Below are 26,083 nucleotides of genomic sequence, written 5' to 3' on the forward strand. Positions count from 1 at the left end.
CTTCACCCCCTTTCGCTGGAGCACCGCCTTAGCCCGATTAAAGCCCGCTCTCTTCTTAGCCAACTCTGCACTCCAGTCCTGGTAGATTCGGATCTCCGTGTTCTCCCACCTGCTGCTCCGCTCTTTCTTGGCCCATCTCAGGACGCACTCTCTGTCCATAAAGCGGTGAAACCTCACCACTACAGCCCTTGGCGGCTCGTTGGCCTTGGGTCTCCTTGCTAGGACCCGGTGAGCCCCATCTAGCTCCAGAAGCCTCGGAAAGGCTCCCGTGCCCATCAGCGAATTGAGCATCGTGCTCACATATGCCCCAGCATCGGGCCCCTCCACTCCTTCGGGGAGACCCAGAAACCAAAGATTCTTCCTCCTCGACCTATTCTCCAGGTCCTCAAATCTTTCCGCCCACCTCTTGTGCTGCGCCTCCACCTTCACCGCCAGGCCCAAGATCTCGTCCTCGTTTTCCGAGGCTTTTTGCCGCACCTCCCGGATCGCCACTCCTTGGGCCTTCTGGGTCTCCACTAGCTTCTCCATCGCCGCCTTCATTGGCGCCAGCATTTCGGTTTTCAGCTCCTCAAAGCAGAGTCTAAGAAACCCCTGCTGCTCCTGCGCCCATGCTGCTTGGTCTCCACCCGCCGCCATCTTGTTTTTTCTCCCTCTCACTTTTCACTGCTCCACGATCACTTTTTTCTCTGCTCCACTCCTGGTCCAATACATATAATGTCGGGGAGACCTTTCTGTCACCTTCCCACACTGGAAGCCGTCGAACAATTGCCGTTGGGGCCCCTCTAGAGAGCCCAAAAAGTCCGTTCCCGGCAGGAGCTGCCGAACGTGCGACCTACCTAGGCATAGCCGCAACCGGAAGTCCAATCTTTCTTGCTCAACAGCAAACTCTGCAATTCCTACTGTAGTTTTCCAGCTTTTCATTACTCTGCATCATGTGTCCCAATGTTGCCTTTTTTCACTCGTACTAGCAATGTCTTTGTTGCCGTTCAATATCATCAACATCTGCATCCATTTTTGCTCTTTGCAAATGTTTTGCATTTCCAAGCTATCCAACCTCAATAACAATAGCACTTAAAATTGTATGCTCTCATAACACATCCCAAGGCTCAACTTGGGGTATGCGAATAGTCTTCCCCTTAGGTAGCCTTTTAAAAATGTAATGGTGTGCTGTTTTTGCATTGGGTTTTGTCATGCAATTTAAAACTTATACGGTCGGTTCAATTTTTCACCAACTGAAATAGAAGGATGGAAAATCAGGCATGTCACAAAATGGCCAAGTGAAATTCTGTATTTGCTGTTCTAAATGAAGTCCTCTTCGTGCCACATGTGCAACATTTTGAAATATGCCCCTGTACTCCAACTACCTACCTTTTCCCGTTGTTAGTCACACACTATCATAAACATATACTGTAAATATTTTCATGATATTTTAGCTTACATTTGTCAACAACCTCTATTATGTTGATTCCAATCTGGCATTTCATTATGTTCTATTTGAGTTTCTATTGTTTTTATCTTTTTTAACTACCATTGCTTTATTGCCAATATTTTAAAATATACCAACACAATAATATATTATCAATCGCAATGCTTAATCTTTAGCAAAACAGAATATTGAAATCCGAGAAAATTTAAAGAGCTACCCAGCTTAATGCTACCTTCCTGAATTTAGTCTGTAGCCTTGCATATCACTGCTCTTCAAGTAGACATCTAAGTACTTTTTAAATATGTTGAGTTATTGCCTTTACCTGCCCTTAATGCAGAGCGTTCTGGGTTCATACCAACCTTCTGCGTCAACTGTTTCTTCGTACCCCCTCTGCTCCCTCTACCAAATGCTGTAAATTTATTCCTCCCTCTGCTCGGGTAAATACGTCATCCTCATTAACTAAACCCTCTTAATTTTACACCTACGTCTCATCAAGTCACATCACAGCCTCTTCTGTTTCAAAGAAAATAAACCCAGCCTATCCAAAGTTTCCTCATGACCAAAATAGGTACAGATGTCACCATAATCATGAATCTGAACCTGAAAATACTTTGTAATGACTCAATCTCATTTTTCAACCTGTGCTTCATGAGGGAGAAATTAGTTTAAGTAGCAGTGCCGGTAGATTTGTATCAATTCCACTCGCACCTGCTTGTCCACCTTTTATATTCTCCAATAATATTATTGAAGATTACGCACTGCCTGCTCCCAGGGAATCTTAATAGTTTGTGTGTTGTTGCTTTACAAACATATTTTTCCCAAATTATTCTGCTACACGGAATATCCTCTGACTCACTGAATATCGCTTCAGATCCATTAGCATAGGTCATGTAGACTGATGGTCACTAGAAGTGGATGACTTATTTGACCATTCTGACTAGTACTGTAGTTTACAACTACTAGCTCAATATTGACGAGTTACAATCTGGAATGTAATAAATGTGTAGAAATATTGTTTGCTTTAATACATGTTGAAATAAAATAATTTTGTTTTGGGAAAAGTGTTGCAGTTGACACCAACAAATATTCTTTTCCCTTTCCCACTTGTCGACAATATAAATAGGCTAGAAGTGACACTAGGATTTATCACTGGCTGACGAAGGGAATACAACCCTTCATTTGATTCATTTAATATTAACTTAATAAGCAAGCATTGTGTATTGCTAAAACAAAAGGACACAACCTGACCTCTAAATATTGGCAGCCTTAAAATAAAGGTGCTTAGCATCCTTAGTTTGTTAAATGATGTATACGTAGTTTAGTTATAATTTGATAGTGGCTGTAAATGAGCTAATGCTCTTGATTTGTTGCATGGTACAGATGATAAATTACGTTTTGGCTGTTGTGATGTTGGCAACCCCTTATAACATGTTAATCCTCAGGCAGCTAAAGTAAAGTCTCCTATTCACCTTTATCTTGTTTTTATCCTTGAGGCATCATGAGGAGGGGGAGATATTGGCTTACAATGTGCTAGTAGCAAATTCTCCTTTTCCTCGCTGCACAGCATGAGCATGCTGTTTGAGGTCTTATCACTATTGGTTAACAGGTGTGTAAATTAACTTTTTCTTCCCTGAACCACTGACCTAGGATTTGAATCTCTTTAAATGGGCATCAATAAGTGAGATTTTTTGCTCTCAATTAGAATCTGAAGTGATAACTCCATATTTAACAACATCAAACAGATTTATCGCTATACTGTGAATGGGATATAAAGTGGAAATGCTGAATCAATTCTTCAATTAATTATGATTCCTTGCTTAGGGGCCTCTTGGCCCTTCTAATTTTCATTGGATTTTAATGAAGATTTATTGGTTTATTTTGAATTCAGTTTGTTGTAGCATGATGAATTGATAGCTCAATTGTTTTTATTGACTGCTTTTTTTTCTTGTTTAGGTCAACCATATAAAAGTTGTCAATAAATTCTACATATGCTATTGTTTACAGCCATAAATCGTCATCGTCCAGTATTCAAAATGAAGCTCCAAAGAAAAAGCCAAAACTTGAAACAAAGCCCTCCAATGGAGACAGGTAAACCCATTAGGAATTAAACTTCTCTTATTTTATTTGGATTGGGGGAGTTTTTACATTATGGGGCTGATTTAGCACAGGGCTAAATAGCTGGCTTTTAAAGCAGACCTAGGCAGGCCACCAGCAGCGCGGTTCAATTCCCATACCAGCCTCTCCGAACAGGCGCCGGAATGTGGCGACTAGGGGCTTTTCACAGTAACTTCATTTGAAGCCTACTTGTGACAATAAGCGATTTTCATTTCATTTCATTTTTCATTAGTTAACTGCCAAGCATTGTTTGAAATTTAACCATAGGAACTTGAGTCTGATTGGTACGACATTGCCCTGAAGAGTGAACCAGTAAATGGCTGTCACTTACTTTGTTTAACTGAAACAGGAGTAATGTGTGAACATTTTGTTTCTATCTGCAAAGCACGGAGCCTTGTATATCACATATGTAGCTTACAGTGCACGCACATGCGCAATACTACGAGCTCAACTGACCATCTTAAATTAGTTATCAGCATAATTCTTAGCACACATGATTATTTATCAAATATTATCCAATCGTGGAATCACACTTAATGTTGGACATCTGTTTTGAGTTTTGCAAGCAAGGTCTCATTGGGTACGGTCTGTATCTTTCCCATTGCGGACAGCGGAAGGGACATGTTTGATATGATCCGCCAGTTTTTGGGTCGTACAGCCAACATACCTAGCATCACACTGGCACTGAAATCATAATAATAATCTTTATTGTCACAAGTAGGCTTACATTAACACTGCAATGAAGTTACCATGAAAAACCCCTAGTGGCATATAACATATTCCTCATTTGTGTGATAGGCAGAAATCTTTTTGGCTTGACAGCAGCATCCTGTTACTGGCGAGTGCCACTCGTGTTGCTCCTGCAAAGTAGCAGCATGAAATAGTTAGCTTTGCCTGTTGCTCAAATTTTTGAGATATCTTGCCCTTCTAGAGTAATCTGAGGTAGACTGGGCATTTTTCAAGGTCGGAAGTGATGACCTTAGGCCCATTGATACGTTTGAATGGTATACATTGTGAAATGAACTGATCAGTATAGCCAGTAGCCCACAGGATGCCTCTGGTGTGCTCTATTCCAGCATTAAGCTTGCGTGGTGATCAAATGGCTCAAACCCTATCTACGAGGCTGCCAAAGAGGCTAATCCTATTTCACGTGGAACCGTAAGAATAATTCCAATGCGTATATTGACCAGTGAAGGTAGGCTAATGGTTAACCATGGTAGTGAAACCTGGCAGATTTTTCAACTGGTATGTCAAGGAAAGGGAGCTAATTTGACTGGACCATTTCAAAGATGAATTTGAATTTTGGATGAATTTCGCCCCCTGTTCTTTGCAGACAGAAAGAACATGTATAAACATTCCACCTGTTTCAGCTAAACAAAGTAAGTGATAGCCATTTACTGGCTCATTGGTCAAGGTATTGCCCTGAAGAATCAAGATCAAGCCCATTAAAACTTGAGGAAATTGTGACCTGCAGCTGCAGATTTAAATATAACAAACATATCATCCACATATCAGAAATATGCATGCATCCATTGAGACATGTTTATCATGGAATCCAACAAAGATGTTTACGCAAGCTGGATCTAGAAGGGATTTCATAGCAACCGCATCTATTTGGCATACACGATGTTGTTAAAACTGAACTCAACTGCATGATTTGCAGAATTCATAAGCTCATGACTATTGATTCTCACAATGGTGGCTGTCTGGTCAATATACGCATTGGGATTCTTAGCTTCCACGTGATATATGATTAGCCTCTTTGGCAACCTCGTAAATAGGGCTTGAGCCATATATCACCACGATATAGTGCTGCAGCACAAATATCCATGGATTCCTCCAGTGGAGCGTAGGTGGATAGGTTGGCAATGTCAAATGAGCACAGGTACATGACATTGTTATCAATATGCAAGTCCTTTGGTCCTTGTAAATATGATGGTATATGTTGGAAGCTTGTTTAAAACCGTTTTTAACAATCCACCCAACCATTTGGCCAATTCATCCTGTGCCACATATATGTATACAAAAGATCCTGGGCGTCATTCTCCGACCCCTCGCCGGGGTTGGCCGCCGTGAATCCCGGCCCCGCCGAAGTCTCCGGTACCGGAGATTGGGCGGGGGCGGGAATCGGGTCGCGCCGGTTGGCGGGACCCCCCGCTCAATTCTCTGGCCCGGATGGGCCGAAGTCCCGCCCAGAAATTGCCTGTCCCGCCGGCGTAAATCAAAGCTGGTATTTACCGGCGGGACGAGGCGGCATGGGCGGGCTCCAGGGTCCTGGGGGGGGCGCGGGGCGATCTGACCCCGGGGGGTGCCCCCACGGTGGCCTGGCCCGTGATCGGGGCCCACCGATCCGCGGGAGGGCCTGTGCCGTGGGGGCACTCTTTCCCTTCCACCTCCGCCACGGCCTCCACCATGGCGGAGGCAGAAGAGACTCTCCCCACTGCGCATGCGCAGGAAGCTGTCGGCGGCCGCTGACGCTCTCGCGCATGCGCCGCATTTCCGCGCCAGCTGGCGGGGCACCAAACGCCATTTCCGCCAGCTGGCGGGGCAACAACCGCCGTTTCCGCCAGCTGGCGGGGCGGAAATCCCTCTGGCGCCGGCCTAGCCCCTCAATGTTGGGGCTCGGCCCCCAAAGATGCGGAGCATTCCGCACCTTTGGGCCGGCGCGATGCCCGTCTGATTGGCGCCGTTTTTGGCGCCAGTCGGCGGACATTGCGCTGTTGGGGGAGAATTTCGCCCCCTGTTCTTTGCAGACAGAAAGAACATGTATAAACATTCCACCTGTTTCAGCTAAACAAAGTAAGTGATAGCCATTTACTGGCTCATTGGTCAAGGTATTGCCCTGAAGAATCAAGATCAAGCTGCCTGGTTTAAATTTAAAAAAATGCTTGGATGGTAACTCGCCAACTGGAGCATTCTCCATGGCAACATCTCTACCAATCAGAGACCACCTGCTCACCAATCAGCGTTCTCTTCTCGTACAGTATAAATTTCTTGGATTTGTATTCTTGCAGAATGTCCCGATGAGTGCAAGCTAAAAAGCTTTGATAAAAATGTATTTTTTCTTCAGTAGTAATTATATATAAACTTTGAATCACTCATTGCTGCAGCATTGCTCAATGAAAAATCTAATCTATCATTTAAATTCAGATGAGTTAATATTTGTTTATGTTAAGGATTGACAATTGTTATTAATTTATCCAGTTTGTAATGATGTCGCTATAGTTTGCAGTATAAACTATATGGTTTACATAGTGCAAATCATCCACTAAAACATTTTCTGAAGTGATTTACCCCTTGACAGAATCAGTAGACATAGAGGAGACATAACACCCCATCTTCTATAATAATCTTTATGATCATCCATTGTCTGGTCTTGTTAGTTTTCTCCTTGAATAGATCTTTACTGTGTTGCAGAGTTTTTGCTGAAAGTTATTAGCCTTGGAGAAGTTTAAGTTGTGTGTCATTTCTAATATTTCAATAATATTTGAGTAAACATCCCTGAATTGTAGGTACTTTTGCAAGCAAAAATGCACAGTATGGTTTTGCTGAGTTGCAATATTGGAAGTTTCCATAAAACAGGCAAACAAAAGGGGGTAGATTTTCAAGTGAACGACTCACCACATCTTGAAACCTCCCTGGAGTTCATTGAAAGCCATTTGCTTATCTCCAAACTCAAAATCTACCATGAACCAGTGCAACTGGGCAGTGTTTTTATTCGTTTATTTTTAAAATAAATTTGAGTACTCTATTCTCTTTTTTTCCCCCCCCCCAATTAAGTGGCAGTTTAGTGTGGCCAATCCACCTAGCCTGCGCATCTTTTTGAATTGGGGTGAGACCCATGCTGACACGGGGAGAATGTGCAAACTCCACACACTGTGACCCGGGTCCTCGGCGCTGTGAGGCAGCAATGCTAACAACTGTGCCACCGTGCTGCCCTGGGCAGTGTTTTTAAACTTTTTAAAAAGTGCTTTAAAAAATATTTATGTTGTGGTAACTGAGTAAAATGTGATCATTAATCAAGCTAAAATGGGTTTGTCACACTAAGTAAGCATTTTAAGTCGGTGTCAATCCACCATCTCTGAATAGTGCAAATTTAAATGACCTTCTTGAAAAATAAGCAAAAATGGGCATTTGAAGATACAGTGTTAACTTCCTTTAATAAATTAAGAAAAAAAGCCTTTCAGATGCTTATTAAGGTTTGTCCGTGTGTATAAAGTTCTTGCTTAAGATTTGGAAACTTCTTGATTATCTACCAATGAGCACAATTCGTCGAAATCACTATCGTGATTACTTCACCTCGAGGACGTGATCAGTTTGCTGTATGGGCCCTCTTCTAGCACAAAGCTAGCACAGTAGCACTGAATGCAGAGTGCGCTTAAAATTTTGCCAACTGTTGTGCTGCATACCTTGAAATCATGTTCTGAAAACACAAATTAAATGGAAATATTTAAGTCAAAAGTACTTGTTTGATTATATATCATGTTACTTAGTGTCAATGGTACAGAAACTGATTTTTTTTTTACACGTGGCTTATTTTCTGCAGCTAAACTGGCATAATCAAATATATCTGAACTCTACTTGGTTGTCTTTATTTTCCCACCTGCAAGGTTCTCGTGTCTTGTGGCAGAACAGCACACTTCCCTTTATCTCACCCTGTCCAAGTGTTCAAAATCCACCAAAATCTTTCAATTTAGATTTAAATACAGATAAAATTTAATTGAGATAAATTGAGTTGGGCGGCATGGTGGCGCAATGGTTAGCACTGCTGCCTATGGCGCTGAGGACCCGGGTTCGATCCTGCGGGTCACTGACTGCGTGGGTTTCACCCCCACAACCAAAAGATGTGCAGGTTAGGTGGATTGGCCACACTAAATTGTCCCTTAATTGGAAAACAATAATTGGGTACTATAAATTAATTTTAAAAAGAGATAAATGGAGTCCTTATCTCACATTTTTTTGTTTCTAGCATTTGTTTAGGGAAATTAAAACATGTATTTAGAAAATGCATTGTGGCATTTCAAATGTTGAAATGCTTCATGTACATGAATTACATTGAAATGCAGTCATTATATGCACCAAATGTAAACATTTTGATAACTGCAAGCGGCAAAAAGAATGACTAACTCAATAGTGTTAGTTTGATGAAATTGGGTTCTTTCTGTCCACAGTCTGGTCTCAATCAAAAGGCTGAGTTTGGATTATAGATATTTTATTTTAGTTCACCCGGCTTGCAAGCTCCACTCACTCTGATACAAAGGTAGGAGACAACATGTCTCTTGAAACTTCCAGAGCGAGTGAGACAAAGGGAGGCAAAACATGTGTTCTCATATACATTTCATGCAGTATCAAGTTCCACATACACCCGACCAAATAAGGTAATTGTACGAATACAAGATTCTTATAGGCCCTTTTCCCACATTCCTTGACCTGGCCATATAACCTGACCTTCACAGCAACTGAACCTGATAGGCCTATTACACATTCCTCCCCTTGGGCCTCTTTCTCCCAGCATCCTTTGTGCAAAGAACCGGTCCTAATAGCTATCCATCCCTTTCTTGCCATGCTTTGCCCATCTCTTTGTTCACTCCCTGCAACCCGAATTAATGTCTATAGTGCCCCATCCTATTCCTCTGCTTTCCTATATTAGGGTATATTTCTACACTATCCTAATTGGTTATCCCAGTCTAATGCTTTTTCTTTAGTTCAATTCCTCAAGTTGAAGGAGGAATGTTGGACAGAGTGCCAGGAAAACCTTGTACTTTTGAGTATTGTTATAAATATATTAACATGCACTAGTACAGACAGATTGAGGTTCTGTTTAATGTTTTGATTGAAGGCTGTATTCTAAGACATTGAATTTCACTGCCATATTGAATCATTGGCCTCTATTAATAGTAATCTTTATTGTCACAAGTAGGCTTACATTAACACTGCAATGGAGTTACTGTGAAAATACCCTAGTCGCCACTCTACGGCACGTGTTCAGGTACACTGAGGGAGAATTCAGAATGTCCAATTCACCTAACAAGCACGTCTTTTGGGACTTGTGGGTGGAAACCGGAACACCCGGAGGAAGCCTGTGCAGACATGGGGAGAACATACAGACTCTGCACAGACAGTGACCCAAGCTGGATATGGAAACTGGGTCCCTCGCACTGTGAAGCAACAGTGCTAACAACTGTGCTCCCGTGCCACCCAAAAGTGCATAAGTGTTAAGAGTCAGGCTTTAGCCCACAGCTCCTTGATTCAGTTGAGCATGCTGCAAATTAAGCCAAGCTGGCATCTTAACAAAACCACATATTGAAAATTTGCGATTTGATTTTATATTAACCTATTTTTTTTTTTACTAGCAGCTCATTAACCCAGTCAATGGACTCTGGTGGGACAGACAACTTTGTTATAATCAACCAATTAAAGGAAGAGGTGATGTCTCTGAAAAGACTTCTGCAGCAGAAAGAACAGACTATCTTGGAAAGAGATAGAAAGGTAGATTAAACAGTAATGGGTACTGTCCATTATTGCTGCAAGAGATATAAACCAGAAAGCTTGTGTTCAGTTCATAATCCATGTTAAGTTGACTGATCATTGATAGGACAGCAGTTGGGATGTTTTGCTTGGCCCTTGTTCTCTGACTAAGGGGAGTCAAAGTCAGCCCTGATTCATGTTCTGATAGCTGTCTAGTGCCTCTTGCTGGAAAGCATGTGTGTAATCTCTGGTGACATATAACTGGGTTTATAATACTATGCGATATAATCAAACAATGCTGACTGGTGAAGAATACCTACTTGAATAAGGTGCCAGTTGAATCCTTCAAGGAAGGAAATTAGGAAAAATAAAAGTTTTTAATGTATCAATTAAACATTTTTTGGACAGACTGGCGTTCGGTACTTTAAGTGCTTTTCTTTTGTTCATCAAAGTTGACTGAGTTGAAGGCAGATTTTCAATACCAGGAGTCTAATCTTAGAACAAAAATGAACAACATGGAGAGAGCTCACAAAGATGTGGTGGAACAGCTACAGGTATTTACCAAATTTCAATGTTTTTTTTCTCTTGCCTGCACTAATACATTTTAGTTAAATAGTATAGTATCCATTTTTAGACACTGATAACATCAGTATTTATTTAACATAACTTGAACCTAACTTCATCTAATTGCCTAGCTGCTCAACGCACCCCTCACACTCTGCATTGTTCCCATGTCAGTTGAATTCTGTTGTGTATTCCTGCCTTAAAGCATTTAAAGTAGATTTCTGCTTAAAGCTAATAGATGGAAGATCACTTGATATGTAGTTTCCGGATATACAGAGGCGGTCAAATTTGTGGGTTTGGGAGATGCTGCAGAAATAAAATCTTGTAGTGCAGCAGATAGTTCACACTGCAACCATGCGAACATACAAATCAGAAGCAGGAGCAAGCCACTTGGCCCTCAAGCCAGCTCTGCCATTCAGTAGGATCAAATCTGATCTAATTTTAACCGTGACTCCACATATCGAGAATCTTTCTACCTCTGCCTTAAAAAATATTCAAAGGCTCAGCTTCAACAACTTTTTTGAAGAAGAGAATTCTAAAGTGTCTCAACTCAGAAAAATATTTTCCTCGTCTGTCTTAAATGGGTGACCCTGTTTTTGTTTAAGTGGCCTCTAGCTCTGGATTCTCCCACAAGTAGAAATATCTTATCCACATCCATTCTGTCAAGTCCCCTCAGGATCTTGTATGTTTCAATCAAGTCGCCTCTTGTTCTAGGATACAAACAGCCTTTCTCTTCATAAGACAAACCTGGCCTTTCCTAAGTATTAGCCTAGAAAACCTTCTCTGAATTTCTTATAACCCATTTACATGGCAATCCAATAGATGAGCCATTCGCTGACTAATATCAAACTTTTAAGAAATTCATTTGTGAAATGTTAAGTGGCACGGCCACTATTTATTGTCAATCTTTACATTTAACAAGGTTGCTGCTGCGCAATCATCTTAACCTGCTGTGGCCCGTGTACTGTTAGTGAAGACGATCTGATTATTTGACTCTAACTACAAAAGGGCGGCAGTGTAGTTCTAAGTTAGGATGGCATGTGACTTGAGAAATTTACAGCTGGTGGTGTTTCCATGTGTCTGCTGGCTTTGTCCTTCTAGATGGTAGAGATTGTGGTTTGGAGGTGCTGTCAAAGGGTCTTGGCGAGTTGATGTTTTTAGTGAATGGTGTACAATCGTGTGCTGATGTAAATGTGATGTCAATCAAGCGGGCAGCTTTGCTCATAATATTGTTGAGCTTCTTGAGTGTTGTTGCAGCTGCACTCATCGAGGCGAGTGGAAAGTATTACATCACACTCCTGGCCCGCATCTAAGTTGGTGGATAGGCTTGGGGAATCAGGAGCTGCGTAGTTTCCAGCCTCTGACCTCTTGTAGCCACGGAATTTATATGGCAAGTCCAGTTAAGTTTCTGGACCGTGATAATCCAAGTAGTTGATGATGGTTATGATGTAGGTACAATGATGGTAATGGCGTTTAAAAGTCTAGGAATGATAACATTTCTCTTGCTGGAAATGGTTATTGCTTAGATCTTGTGTGGCATGAATATTACTTGTCATCCCAAGCCTGACTATTATCTAGGTATTGTTGTGTGCAAGCACAGACTGCTTCACTATCTGAGGAGTTGTGAATGCTACTGAACCTCATCGAACATCTCCATTTTCACCATTTTATGATGGAGAGAAGGTAATTGAAACAACTGAAGTTAGTTTCGCCAAGGACATTGCCCCAAGGAACTGCTGAAATGATTTGCCTGCAACATCTTCCTTTGTACTAGGTATAATTCCAACCAGTGTAAGGATTCGCCAAGGACTCCAATTTTGTTCGGGCGCCTTCATTCACACATTCCCAGATGCTGCTTTGATATCACGTGCAGTCATACTCCCTTCAACTCCTCTGTTGATGTTGGGACTAAGGCTGTAATGAGATCTGGAACCGAAGGGCTCTGGTGGAACTGATCTGATTATCAGTGAGCATATTATTGGTGCCGCTTGATAATGTAGCACTGTTGCTGACACCTTCCATCATTTTGCTGCTGATTGAGAATAGGCTAATATCCTGTTAATTTCCTAAGTTTGATTTATTCTTTTTGTGGACTGGCATTCCGAAGCAATTTTCCACATTGTCAGGTAGGTGCTGCTGCTGTAGTTGTCCTGAAAGAGTTTAGCCAGATACATGGCTACTCCTGAAGCACAAGTCTACAGTACTACAGCTGGGATGTTGTCAGGTCTGTCGTCTTTATTGTATCCGCTGTTTCTTGATATCATATGGAGTGATATCCCTGCTCCTCTTTCTCGAACTCTCTGCAGTCTTTGACCACATTATCCTCCTTCGCTCCAGTGCCTCTCCACTGCCCACCTGGATTGGATTGCTCACACCTGCCTCCATTCTTATCTGTTGGAGTATTAATTATGTAGGCTTCTCTTCGTACTCCACAATGGTATCTATATGGATATCCTTGGCCCCCTCTATTTCCCACCTGCATGCTACCCCTCGGTCCGAAAATAAAATGTTGGTTTTCACTTTTACGGTAATGATACCCTTGCTGTGCCTCATCACCACCTCCCTCGACTCGTCCAGTGTTATTATTATTACACTATTTATTTGGCCTCCAGTACTGGATGAGTAGGAATTTTCTCTAATTAAATGTTTCCGTCCTCACTCCAAGTTCTGTTCCCCAGTTGCTGTCTCCATCTCTCCCTGGCAAGGGTCTGCTCGCAACCCATTGTGTCACATTTGACCCCGAGCTGAGCTTCTATACTTGTATTTGTGCCATCACTAAAACTGCCTATTTCCACCGCTGTACCACCACCTCATTTCAGCTCTCTCTGTTCATGTGCTGCTGAAACTCTCGTCCATGCCTTTGTTGCCAAAAGACTTGACTGCTCCAAAGCACCTTTTGCTGGCCTCCTACATTCAAACCTCCATATACCCGAGACCATCTAAAACTCTGTTGCCTGTGTCTTAACTTGTACCAAGTCCCGTTTTCCTATCACCTCTGTGCCTGCTGGCTTACATTGGCTCCTTTTCGAACAATGTCTTGATTTTAAAATGCTCATTCTTGTTTTCAAATCTCTCCATGTTCTTGCCCCTCCCTAAATCAAATTTTCACCAGCCTGACATCTGTGCTTCTCTAATTCTGGCCTTTTGAACAGTCAAGATTTTAATCGTTCTGCCTTTAGTAGTGACGTCTTCTGTTGTCTTGGCCTGAAATTATGGAATTTCCTCCCTCTCTGCATTTCTACTTCACTTTCCTCCCTTAAGCCAAAAATCCAACTTCCATGAACAAACTTTTAGTCCTCTGACCTTTTATCTTAAGTCGTTTGCTGTCATATTTTGTATTGTAGTGCTCACGTGAAGCACCCTGGGATGTTTTCATTTATTAACGGCACTGTATAAATATGAAATGAAAGTATGAAATATAAGTTGTTGTGAATTGAATTGGTTGTGACATTTGTAATTCTGTCCTTGGGAGAAGGCCGAGATGAATCGTCCAATTGAAACTTGTGCTGAAGGTGATTGCAAATGCTTGCCTTGCTTTTTGATCTAATAGTCATGACAATTATGTTGGTTGGTTCACATTAATTTTGATTAATGGTGATCCTCTGATTGTGGGCACACGGCAAAGATAATGGGCGCGATCTACCAGCCACGTTGCTCACTCACTCGAGCATGGTGCGGCCGATGAATCCCGAGAGAGGCCACAGCCTTCCCCAACTGCCTTTGTGCCGGGCGGGACCAAAGGGCGCTTTTAAAACCGGCTTTGGTGAAGTTACCCAATATCCACCTGCCTTCCCAGCAAAGCCGCAGCCTGGTGCAGTTCAGCACTAGTCCACACAAACGTGGACCAGGTGGAATGGCACCCAATGGGGGTCTCCCAGGCTATCCGAGACCAGTGGGTGGTCAGGGTCAGTGCAGGATGGCTTCCTGGCCCTCCCACTGGATTGTGGGCATCTTGGCACTACCGGTGCCTGGGGACACTGCCAAGCTGGCAGGATGGCAGTGCAAGGATGCCCAAGTGCCAGGGTCGCACTGCCAAACTCCCCAGGGCCCAAAAAGTGATTAAGTGTAATTGGATGGCAGTGGGGAACTCGCCTGCAAAGCCAGCGGGAAACTCCCTGAAAAACCAGCCACAAATGAATTTAGAAATGTTTCTGAGAATCACTCCCAATGTCAATGAATGAGTAGCAAGAGCTTGTCTCATGTTGAATTAGGTCATTGCACTGTACTAGTCTAACATAGAAAATAGGAGCAGGAGCAGGAGTAGGCCATTTCACCATTCGAGCCTGCGCTCTCCTCTGTCTCTCTCTCCCCCCCCCCCCCCCCTTCCCAACAGCTTCTCAAACACACAAACACAGCCACGAACACCCCCCACCTTGCCTGAAAGTCCTCTGCTGAACCCCTTAATTCTTTCTTGATTTTTTTCTAGCCGAAGAAAGCCATATATGTCACCCAGCCAAGCTGCTACCCCTATGGCGTTGCTGACCGCCTCTCTAGCAGAATTCTTCACGGGCAATCTGAGGCGAAGGCCACAACATCAGCCCTCCTCCCCTCCACCAGGTCCAGCTTCTCCGATATCCCAAATATGACCGCCAAATATCCTTGTTAGTGTCGCGAACACGCCTGCTCAAAATCTCTCCAACCTTTCGCAAGCCCAGAACATAGCATGATTTGCTGGTCCCTACTCTCACTTCTCACACTTGTCTGCTAACCCCTGGAAGAACCCACTAGTTCTTGCTCGAGTTTTGTGTATTCTGTGTACCACCTTGAACTGTATCAGGCTCATCCTTGCGCACGAGGAGGTTGTATTTACCCTTTGTAGCGCCTCACTTCATACACTCCAGTTTATCTCCTGTCCCAGCTGCCCCCTCCCACTTCTCAATCTTCACCATCTGCTCACCTCTCTGCTCTCCCAGCCACCCGTATATGTCTCCGATCCTGCCTTCCCCTTCCACATCCGGATGCAGCAGTCACTCCAACATACACTTTTTCCACTTTTTCATAAGAGTACTCAATAGTTTGTTTCCAATAAAGGGGCAATTTAGTATGGCCGATCCACCTTACCTGCACATCTTTGGGTTGTGGGGGTGAAACCCACGCAGACGGGGAGAACCGGGGCCAGGATTGAACCCAGGTCCTCAGCGCCGTAGGCAGCAGTGCGAATCATTGTGCCACCATGCTGCCCAGTCGGCATCCCGCCTAATACCCCACACACCATCACGTATCTCCCACCTGGGTCCCTCGCTTCCTTCACGCTCACAAACCCCGTTTTCTTACTCATCAAAATTGCCACCCCCTGCGACTTCGAATCAAACCCCGAGTGGAAAACCTGACCCACCCATCCCTTCCTTAGCCTAACCTGGTCCTTCATGTGGAGGTGCAGCTCCTGCAGAAAGACCATCTCTGCTTTTAAACTCCTTGGGTACGCAAAGACTCTAGATCTTTTCACCAGTCCATTGAGCCCCTACACGTTCCATGTTATCAGCCTTACCGGGGGCTTATGCCTCCATTCCCTTCTACCATTCTCACCTTTCAGTTCTGCCCGTGTTAATTTCACCCTGTACATGGCCTATCCAAGATTGCCCCTTTCTCCAGCTCTGACCATGTGTCTTCTCCAACTGTGCCACGTTGCATCGCGCCCCCCTGCCCCCGCACCACAGATCACCTCCCCAAAGGCAAAGAAAAAGAAAAAACGCAGTGACGGGAAGGGGGTTAGGGGCAGACAGGCGTCCCTTACAATCGTTTCACCCCTGCTACCCAGAAGAAAAAACCCTCCACATCGGGGAGCCCCGCTGGTATGTGCTCCTTTTTGGCAGCTTCTGGAGTCTCAAAATAGTATTCCCGGCCTTCATAAGTCAGCCATAGTTCACCTGGTAGAGCACCTCAAACCTGATCCGCTGTCGATACAACACCGCCTTGGCTCTGCTGAACTCTGCACACCGTTTTTGCCAGCTCGTCTCCAGTGTCCAGATATATTCAGACCTTGCTCCCCTCCCATTCACAGTTGCGCTCCCTGGCCCACTGCAGAATCTTCTCTTTCTCCACGAACTATTGGAGCCTCACGATCACCACCTGCGGCGACTCCCCTGCTCTAGGCTTCTGCCTCAGACCTGTGTGCTCTATGCACCTCAGGGGCCTTGACCAGCACCCCATACGCCAGCATCCTCGAAATGTACCATGTGGCACTCATACCGTCCACTCATTCAGGCAGGCCAACTATTCTCAGATTCTGCCATCTTGACCTATTTTCCTGCTCCTGCACCGTTGCTCTCAACGTCTTGCAAAGGTCTCCTAAGAGATCCACCTCCTGTGACCCCTGTGCCTCCAAGCATTTCTCCACCCTCTCCATCGATCCTTTCAGGGGTGCCACAGCCCCTTCGATGGCCTTCAAGCGACCCTCCTGCATCACCTTCCTCTGCTGGCGGAACTCTTCCTTGATGAAGGCCATCAACTGTTCCATCTGGGGCTTTGCTACTTGCACTGACCCTTCCCCCTGTGCCATCTTTCCACTGGCCCCTTTGCCAACTACTTGGCCAAGTCCTTCACCTCCTGCCGGGTTTGATAACCAGCAGACATACCACTCCCGGGGGGGATCTTCTCTGACCTTCAGTTACATTTTTCCTTCAAAGTTACACCCGATTTCCAGTAAAAGAGCTCTTTTCTACCCTTTCAAGCAGCAGCTGCCCTCTGTGTTCACACACCATGGCCGCCACCAGAAGTTAGCCCCAAGAGTTGTATCTTAACTCCTTCAAAGCGTATAATGCTTTGGCCTCAACTGCTTTCTGTGGGAGAGAATTCCACACATTTCCCAATCTTGGTAAAGAAATGTCATCTTCTCTCAGTCACAAATGGTCTACACCGTATCCTCCGACTGTGACTCCTGGTCCTGGACCTGCCTGCCATAGGGAACATCTTCCTGCATCCACTCTGTCTTGTCCTGTTAGAATTTTGTAGGTTTCTATGAGAATTCCCCACCTCATTCTTCTAAACTTCAGCAAATATAATCCTAATCAGCTCAAACTCTACAAGTCAGGCCCTCCACTCCAGGAATTGGCCTGGCAAGTCTTTGTTGCACTCCCTCTGTAGCAAGAACATGCTTCCTCCGATAAGAGACCAAAACTGCTCACCACATTGCAGGTGTCATCTCACCAAGGTCCTGTAAAACTGCAGCAAGACATCACTGCAGCAAGACATCCATGCATTTGCCCACTCACTGACCTGACAAATCACACTCTACATCCTCTTCACAGCTTTACATCATCCTCACAGTTCAACCCCCACCAGTTTTGTCATCTGCAACTTTGGAGATATTACACTTAGTTCCCTCATCTTAATCATTTATATACATTATGAATAGCTAGGGTCAGGGCGCATGCGGCACAGTGGTTAGCACTGGGATTGCGGCGCTGAGGACCCGGGTTCGAATCCCGACCCTGGGTCACTGACCGTGTGGAATTTGCGCATTCTCCCCATATCTGCATGGGTTTCACCCCCCACAACCCAAAGATGTGCAGGTTCGGTGGATTCGCCATGCTAATTTGCCCCTTAATTGGAAAAATATATAATTGGGCACTTTTTTTTTTATAAAAAAAAAAAAAAAAATGTTTTTTAATGTATAGCTGGAGTTATAGCACTAATCCTTGCGGTACCCCACCAGTTACTGCCTGCCACTTGGAAAAATACACGTTTATTCTGTCCATTTCAATGTACTATCCTCATTCCCATGCACTACAATTTTACATATTCTTGTGTGAGATTTTGTTGAAAGCCTTCTGAAAGTCCAAATAAACCACGTCCACTGGCTCCCCCCTCATCAACTCTGCTGGTTGCATCCTCGAAGAATTCCTGTAGATTTGTCTAGCATTATTTCCCTTTCGTAAATCCATGCCGACTCTCTCCGATTCTCCCACTGTTTTCCAAGTGCTTTGCTATTCTTTTATAAAGGATTCTTGAATTTTCAACACTACCAAAGTCAGGCTGACTCGGCTATAATTCACTGTTTTCTCTACCTACCTTTTTAAATAGTGTTGTTACATGAGCTATCCTCCAATCTGTAGGAACTGTTCCACAGTCTAGAAGCTTGGATGTTGACTACCGATGCAGTCACTATTTCTAGAGCCACTCAAGTACTCTGGGTGTAGATTATCAGGCCATGAGGATTTCAATCACATCAATTTCCCCAACACGATTTCCATACTAATATTGATCTCCATCAGTTCCTCCCGCTCTCTAAACCCTGCGTTCCCAAACATTTCGGGTATCTTATTTGTGTCCTCATTTGTGAAGACCGACCCAAAGTATGTATTTAGTTGCTCAGCCATTTCTTTGTCCCCCATTATAAATTCCTCTGTTTCTGTAAAGGACCTATATTTGTCTTCAACAATCTTTTTCTCTTCACATACTGATAGAAGCTTTTACAGTCAGATTTTATGTTCCTTGCAAGCTGACTCTCTTACTCTATCTTCCCCCTTTTAAAAAAAAAATATATATTTTATTGAAATTTCTTTTCCCAAACAACAATTTTTCCTCTTACAAAACAAACGCAACAGTAACAATACAGAAATTTTTAACCATACACAAGTAACAAAACCCCCTTATCTATTGACCTAAACTAAACTAAACCCCCCCCCCCCCCGGGTTGCTGCTGCTGGTCATCTGTCTTCCCTCTAACGTTCCCCTAGGTAGTCGAGAAATGGCTGCCACCGCCTGGTGAACCCTTGAGCCGATCCTCTCAGGGCAAACTTTATCTGCTCCAGTTTAATGAACCCCGCCATATCGTTTACCCAGGCCTCCAGTCCGGGGGGTTTCGCCTCCTTCCACATGAGTAGGATCCTACGCCGGGCTACTAGGGACGCAAAGGCCACAACGTTGACCTCTTTCGCCTCCTGCACTCCCGGCTCTTCCGCAACTCCAAATAGAGCTAACCCCCAGCCTGGTTTGACCCGGGCCTTCACCACCTGCGAAATCACTCCCGTCACTCCCTTCCAATACCCTTCCAGTGCCGGGCACGCCCAAAACATATGTGCGTGGTTTGCCGGGCTCCCGCCACACCTCCCACATTTGTCCTCCACTCCAAAGAACCTGCTCAATCTTGCTCCCGTTATGTGTGCTCTATGTCGCACCTTAAATTGAATCAGGCTAAGCCTGGCGCATGAGGAAGAGGAATTCACCCTGCTTAGGGCATCAGCCCACATACCCTCCTCTATCTCCTCCCCTAATTCTTCTTCCCACTTTCCTTTTAGTTCGCCCACCGACTCCTCCCCCTCTTCCCTCATCTCTCGATAAATCTCTGACACCTTACCCTCTCCGACCCACACCCCTGAAAGCACCCTGTCCTGTATCCCGTGTGTCTGGAGCAACGGAAATTCCCTCACCTGTTGTCTAGTAAACGCCCTCACCTGCATATATCTCAAGAAATTTCCCCGGGGCAACTTATACTTTTCCTCCAATGCTCCCAAGCTCGCAAAAGTCCCATCTATAAATAAATCCCACCCTCCTAATTCCCAACTGGTACCAGCTCTGAAATCCTCCATCCATTCTTCCTGGGGCGAACCTATGGTTGTTCCTAATAGGGGACCCCACCAGGGCTCCCCGCACCCCTCTCTGTCGCCTCCACTGTCCCCAGATATTCAGTGTTGCCGCCACCACCGGGTTCGTGGTAAACTTTTTAGGTGAGAACGGTAGCGGCGCCGTCACCAGCGCCTCTAAACTCGTCCCTTTACAGGACTTTCTCTCCAGTCTTTTCCACGCCGCTCCCTCACCCTCCATCATCCATCTACGTATCATTGCCACATTGGCGGCCCAATAGTAATCGCCCAAGTTCGGTAGTGCCAATCCTCCTCTGTCCCTAGTACGCTGAAGGAACCCCCTCCTTACTCTCGGGACTTTCCCTGCCCACACAAAGCTCGTGATGCTCCTGTCTATTTTATTAAAGAAGGTCTTGGTGATTAATATAGGGAGACATTGAAATACAAATAAGAACCTCGGGAGGACCATCATCTTAATTGCTTGCATCCTGCCCGCCAGTGATAGAGGCTGCATGTCCCACCTCTTGAAGTCCTCCTCCATTTGTTCTACCAGCCGTGTCAGATTAAGTCTGTGCAAGGTTCCCCAGCTCCTAGCGATCTGAATCCCCAGGTATCGGAAGTTTCTTTCCACTTTCCTTAGCAGCAAGCCTTCTATCTCTCTACTCTGGTCCCCTAGATGTATCACAAATAATTCACTCTTCCCCATGTTTAGCTTATACCCCGAGAATTCCCCGAACCCCCTCAAAATTCGCATAACCTCTATCATCCCCCCCCCCCCCCGCTGGGTCCGACACGTATAACAATAGGTCATCCGCGTATAACGAGACTCGGTGTTCTTCTCCCCCTCTAATCACCCCTCTCCATTTCCTGGAGTCTCTCAACGCCATGGCCAGAGGTTCAATTGCCAACGCGAACAACAATGGAGACAGCGGGCATCCCTGTCTTGTTCCCCTATATAGTCGGAAATACTCCGATCTATGTCGACCTGTAACTACGCTTGCCGTTGGAGCCCCATAAAGAAGTCTAACCCAGCTAATAAACCCGTTCCCAAACCCAAACCTCCTTAACACTTCCCATAAATACTCCCACTCCACCCTATCAAATGCCTTCTCTGCGTCCATTGCCGCCACTATCTCTGCCTCCCCCTCCACTGGGGGCATCATTATCACCCCTAATAGTCGTCGCACGTTAACATTCAGTTGTCTCCTTTTTACGAACCCTGTCTGGTCTTCGTGCACCACCCCCGGGACACAGTCCTCTATCCTCGATGCCAGTACCTTTGCCAGCAATTTGGCGTCCACGTTCAATAGTGAAATAGGTCTATAGGACCCGCACTGCAACGGATCTTTGTCCCTCTTCAAAATTAGCGATATCGTCGCCTCCGACATCGTCGGGGGTAGAGTCCCCCCTTCCCTGGCCTCATTGAACGTCCTCGCCATCAACGGGGCCAACAAGTCCACATATTTTCTGTAATATTCCACCGGGAACCCGTCTGGCCCCGGGGCCTTCCCTGCTTGCATGCTTCCCAGTCCCTTAATGACCTCGTCCACCTCAATCGGTGCCCCCAGGCCTACCACCTCCTGCTCCTCCACTTTCGGGAACCTCACTTGGTCCAGGAACTGCCGCATCCCCTCCTCTCCCTCTGGGGGTTGAGACCTATACAGTTCCTCATAAAAGGTCTTGAACACCTCATTTATCTTTCCTGCCCTTCGCACCGTGTCTCCCCTTTTGTCTCTTAATTCCTCCTATCTCCCTCGCTGCTGCCCTCTTTCGCAATTGATGAGCCAACAGGCGACTAGCCTTTTCCCCATATTCATACCTCCTCCCCTGTGCCTTCCTCCACAGTACCTCCGCCTTTCTGGTGGTCAGAAGGTCAAACTCCATCTGGAGTCGTCTCCTCTCCCTGTACAATTCCTCCTCCGGGGTCTCTGCAAATTCCCTGTCCACCCTTAAAATCTCCCCCAGTAATCTTTCCCTTTCCTTGGCCTCTGTTTTCCTTTTGTGGGCCCCAATAGAGATCAGCTCTCCTCTGACCACCGCTTTTAGTGCTTCCCAGACCACTCCCACAGGGACCTCGCCGTCGTCATTGACCTCCAGGTATCTCTCAATACACCCCAGCACTCTTGCACACACTCCCTCATCCGCCATCAGTCCCACATCTAATCGCCAGAGTGTTCTCTGCTCCCTGCCCTCTCCTAATTCCAGGTCCACCCAATGTGGGGGATGATCCGAAACCGCTATGGCTGAGTACTCAGCTTCTTCCACCCTAGAGATCAACGACCTTCCCAAAACAAAAAAATCTATCCGGGAGTACACTTTATGGACATGGGAGAAGAAGGAAAACTCCCTAGCCCTAGGTCTAAGAAATCGCCATGGATCCACTGCCCCCATTTGGTCCATAAACCCCTTAAGTACTTTGGGCGCTGCGGGCCTCCTTCCGGTCCTTGAGCTGGATCTATCTAGCCCTGGGTCTAGCACCGTATTAAAGTCCCCTCCTAGAATCAAGTTTCCTACCTCCAGGTCCGGTATACGCCCCAGCATCCGTCTCGTAAATCCCGCATCGTCCCAATTTGGGGCATACACATTAACCAACACGACCTCCATTCCCTCCAGCCTACCACTCACCATTACATATCTACCTCCGCTATCTGCTACGATGTTCTTTGCTTCAAATGCTACCTGTTTCCCCACCAAAATGGCCACCCCTCTGTTCTTTGCGTCCAGTCCTGAGTGGAACACCTGTCCCACCCATCCTTTCCTTAGCCTAACTTGGTCCGCCACCTTTAGGTGCGTCTCTTGGAGCATAACCACGTCTGCCCTTAGTCCTTTCAAATGCGCGAGTACTCGGGCCCTTTTTATCGGTCCGTTCAGGCCTCTCACGTTCCACGTGATCAGCCTCACTAGGGGGCTACCTGCCCCCCTCCCGTGTCGACTCCATTACCTTCTCTAGGCCAGTCCCATATCCCGCCTCCGCGCTCCCGCTCGCTCTCCCAGCGTCGCACACCATCCCCGCCCACCCACTCTTTAGCCATTTCCTTTTGGATTTCCGCAGCAGCAACCCAGTTGTCGTGTTCCCCCCCCCCCCCCCCCCCGGGCTAGATCCCTATCTAGCTTGATTGCTCCCCCCATGTCACTTCTGTAAGTCAGCTGACTTCAACTGACCCCGGCTGCTCCGGCTCACTCCTCGACCCCCCCCCCCCCCCCCCCCCCCCCGTGTGGGGGAACTCCCATCCGCCTTGCGACTGTCTTCCCGCCTTATTCTTTCTGGCGCGGGAACATCCGTTTACCTGACCCGCCTCTTATGGCACAGCTCCCTTTCCCCTCCCCCTCCCCTTCCCCATTCTCCGACTGTGTCCCGTCTTTCCCCCATCACCGGCGCCCACATTTCCCCAATGTCTCCCCCCTTCCCAGTTTGCTTCTCAATTAACTTCACCCATAACATGAACAAAATCAATAACAATAACATTTCCTGCAGCATCAGTCCCTCAGTTCCCATCCAATTTCTCTTCTTTGATGAAGGACCATGCTTCCTCCGCCGTCTCGAAATAATGTTGTCCCTCCTGATACGTGACCCATAGTCTTGCCGGCTGCAGCATCCCAAACTTCACCTTCCTTTTATGCAACACCTCTTTGGCTCGGTTGAAGCTCGCCCTCCTTCTCGCCACCTCCGCACTCCAATCCTGGTATATCCGTACCACAGCGTTCTCCCATCTGCTACTCCGCACCTTTTTAGCCCATCTCAGGACCTCTTCTCTGTCCTTAAGGTGGTAAAATCGCACGATTATCGCCCTCGGTGGTTCTCCCGCTTTTGGTCTTCTCGACGGAATCTGATTTGCCCACTCCACCTCCATGGGGCCCGTAGGGGCCTCAGCACCCATCAGTGAGCTCAGCATCGTACTTACGTACGCTCCACAGTCCACTCCTTCCACACCCTCAGGGAGACCAAGTATCCGAAGGTTCTTCCTTCGCGCTCAGTTTTCTAGGGCCTCGATCCTTTCAGTGCACTTTTTATGAAGTGCCTCGTGTGTCTGAGTCTTAACCGCCAGGCCCAGGATCTCGTCCTCAATATCTGAGGATATCTGCTCCACCACGCGAAGCTCTGTCTCCTGGGTCTTTAATGTCTCCTTGAGCCCCTCAATTGCCTGTAGCATCGGGGTCAGCACCTCCCTCTTCAGCAGCTCCACGCACCGTCTCACGATTTCATCCTGCTCAGGCCCCCATGTCGCCTGCGCTTTCAGCGCCGCCATCTTGAACTTCTCTCCCTCTGACCTTTTGGTCGATGATTCCTCGGGCTGCAGCTGCCGCCGCCGTTTTTTTCCTCCTTCGTTTGGGGGGGACTCCCTTCTCCCACACCCCACACCGGGCTGGGTCGACAAAAAATTCCCCGTTGGGGCTCTTAAAAGAGCCCGAAGGTCCGTCGGAGCTGGAGCTGCCGAAACGCTCGGCATCACCGCAACCGGAAGTCTATCTTCCCCTTCTTAATCAATCCCCTTGTCCTAGTGAAGGAATAAAATTAACGTCAAGAGTGACCACAGGTGAAATTCTTAGTTGGGATTCTAAACTGCTCCCAATCCTCACGCCTGCTGTTTTTCCTGCCAAATTTGTATGCATCTTCCTTGGATCTAATACAATCTCTAATTTCATTTTGTAAGTATGGTTTGGCCGCCTTTCCTATTTTGGTTTTGCCCCAGACAGGAATGAACAATTGTTGCAGTTCACCCATGCACTCTTTGAATGTTTTGGCAGGGAAGTTTCACTACTTCCATGAAGTTATGCAAAACATATCACATTTATAAATATTATTTAGAAAATTATAGAAAATGGGCTTGACAAAGGGTCATCTGGACTCGAAGTGTTAGCTCTTTTCCCTCCTTACAGATGCTGCCAGACCTGCTGAGATTTTCCAGCATTTTCTCTTTTGGTATAGAAAATGGACTGGCATGATGGCATAAGTGCCGTTCGTCGTAACTTGAGCACTGTAAAGTTGAAGACCTACTAGCAGTTTATATTTTACAATGAGAAACTTTTACATAGGTTGCTGTAGGGATAGGGTGTTCCTCAAGATTCATAATATATGCAGACAGATGTGCATAAACAATGAAATGCTGAAAATATAGGGGAAAGCTTTGAAAATCCTGTGACTAACAAACAAGTGTTTTGAGGGCAGCACGGTAGCATAGTGCTTAGCACTGGTTTCACAGCGCCAGGGTCCCAGGTTCGATTCCCTGCTGAATGGTCTCTTTCTGCACTGTATGTTCGAAGTGGGTAGCTACTTTTTTCACATGAGCACTTAAAAAATATTGCCATTAATTTTATTAGCTGCTTGATCATTTTAGCTGCTACAAACATTTTCTCCGTTAGTTAAATCATCCCATTGCATACTACTGAGAGTATACAGAATGACTACTGAGAGGGGCCTAGTGGCAATAAAGAAACCTGATATGAACAGTGTCAATGGTAAATGGAAAATGTTACCCTTTTTATTATTGGTACTTGGACAATGATCACTATTCGTGTTTTTTTTTCTTTCCCTTTTTAAATATTAGTGTTAATAAACTTAAATCTGTTACTTCATGTCTGCATTATTATTTATCAGCATTACAGCTCCATTGTAATTGCATGAAGTTTCAAATAGACTAATGTAGATGATAACCTTTTTAATCTGTTATGACTAATACAAGGAACAGTGCGGCACAGGAACAGGCCCTTAGGCCCGACAAACCAGCGCCGATCATGATGCCTGTCTAAACTAAAACCTTCTGCACTTCCGGGGTCCATATCCCTCTATTCCCATCCTATTCATGTGTTTGTCAAGATGCCTCTTAAACATCGCTATTGTACCTGCTTCCACCACCTCCCCCAGCAGCAGTTCCAGGCACTCGCCACCCTCTGTGTAAAAAAAAAAAAAAAAAAAAAAAGAAGAAACTTGCCTCGCACATCTTCTCTAAACTTTGCCCGTTGCACCTTAAACTGATGTCCTCTAGTA

At 45.6% G+C, this 26,083-nt stretch overlaps 1 protein-coding gene across 4 annotated transcripts in view; it reads left to right on the plus strand.

Annotated features, from left to right (window-relative positions):
* Positions 1-26,083, plus strand: part of fam76b (family with sequence similarity 76 member B) — a 79,359-nt gene that overhangs the window by 49,224 nt on the left and 4,052 nt on the right. For 2 of the 4 annotated variants that reach the window (XM_072476399.1, XM_072476396.1), the window contains exons 7-9: positions 3,431-3,514; positions 9,895-10,030; positions 10,462-10,563. In XM_072476399.1, the coding sequence (XP_072332500.1) occupies positions 3,431-3,514; positions 9,895-10,030; positions 10,462-10,563 (322 nt within the window). The remainder of the gene's footprint in view (positions 1-3,430; positions 3,515-9,894; positions 10,031-10,461; positions 10,564-26,083) is intronic. The other 2 variants (XM_072476400.1, XM_072476397.1) reach the window with 1 other exon arrangement.

Source organism: Scyliorhinus torazame, chromosome 15 (genome assembly GCF_047496885.1).
Source record: "Scyliorhinus torazame isolate Kashiwa2021f chromosome 15, sScyTor2.1, whole genome shotgun sequence".
Lineage (NCBI taxonomy): Eukaryota > Metazoa > Chordata > Chondrichthyes > Carcharhiniformes > Scyliorhinidae > Scyliorhinus > Scyliorhinus torazame.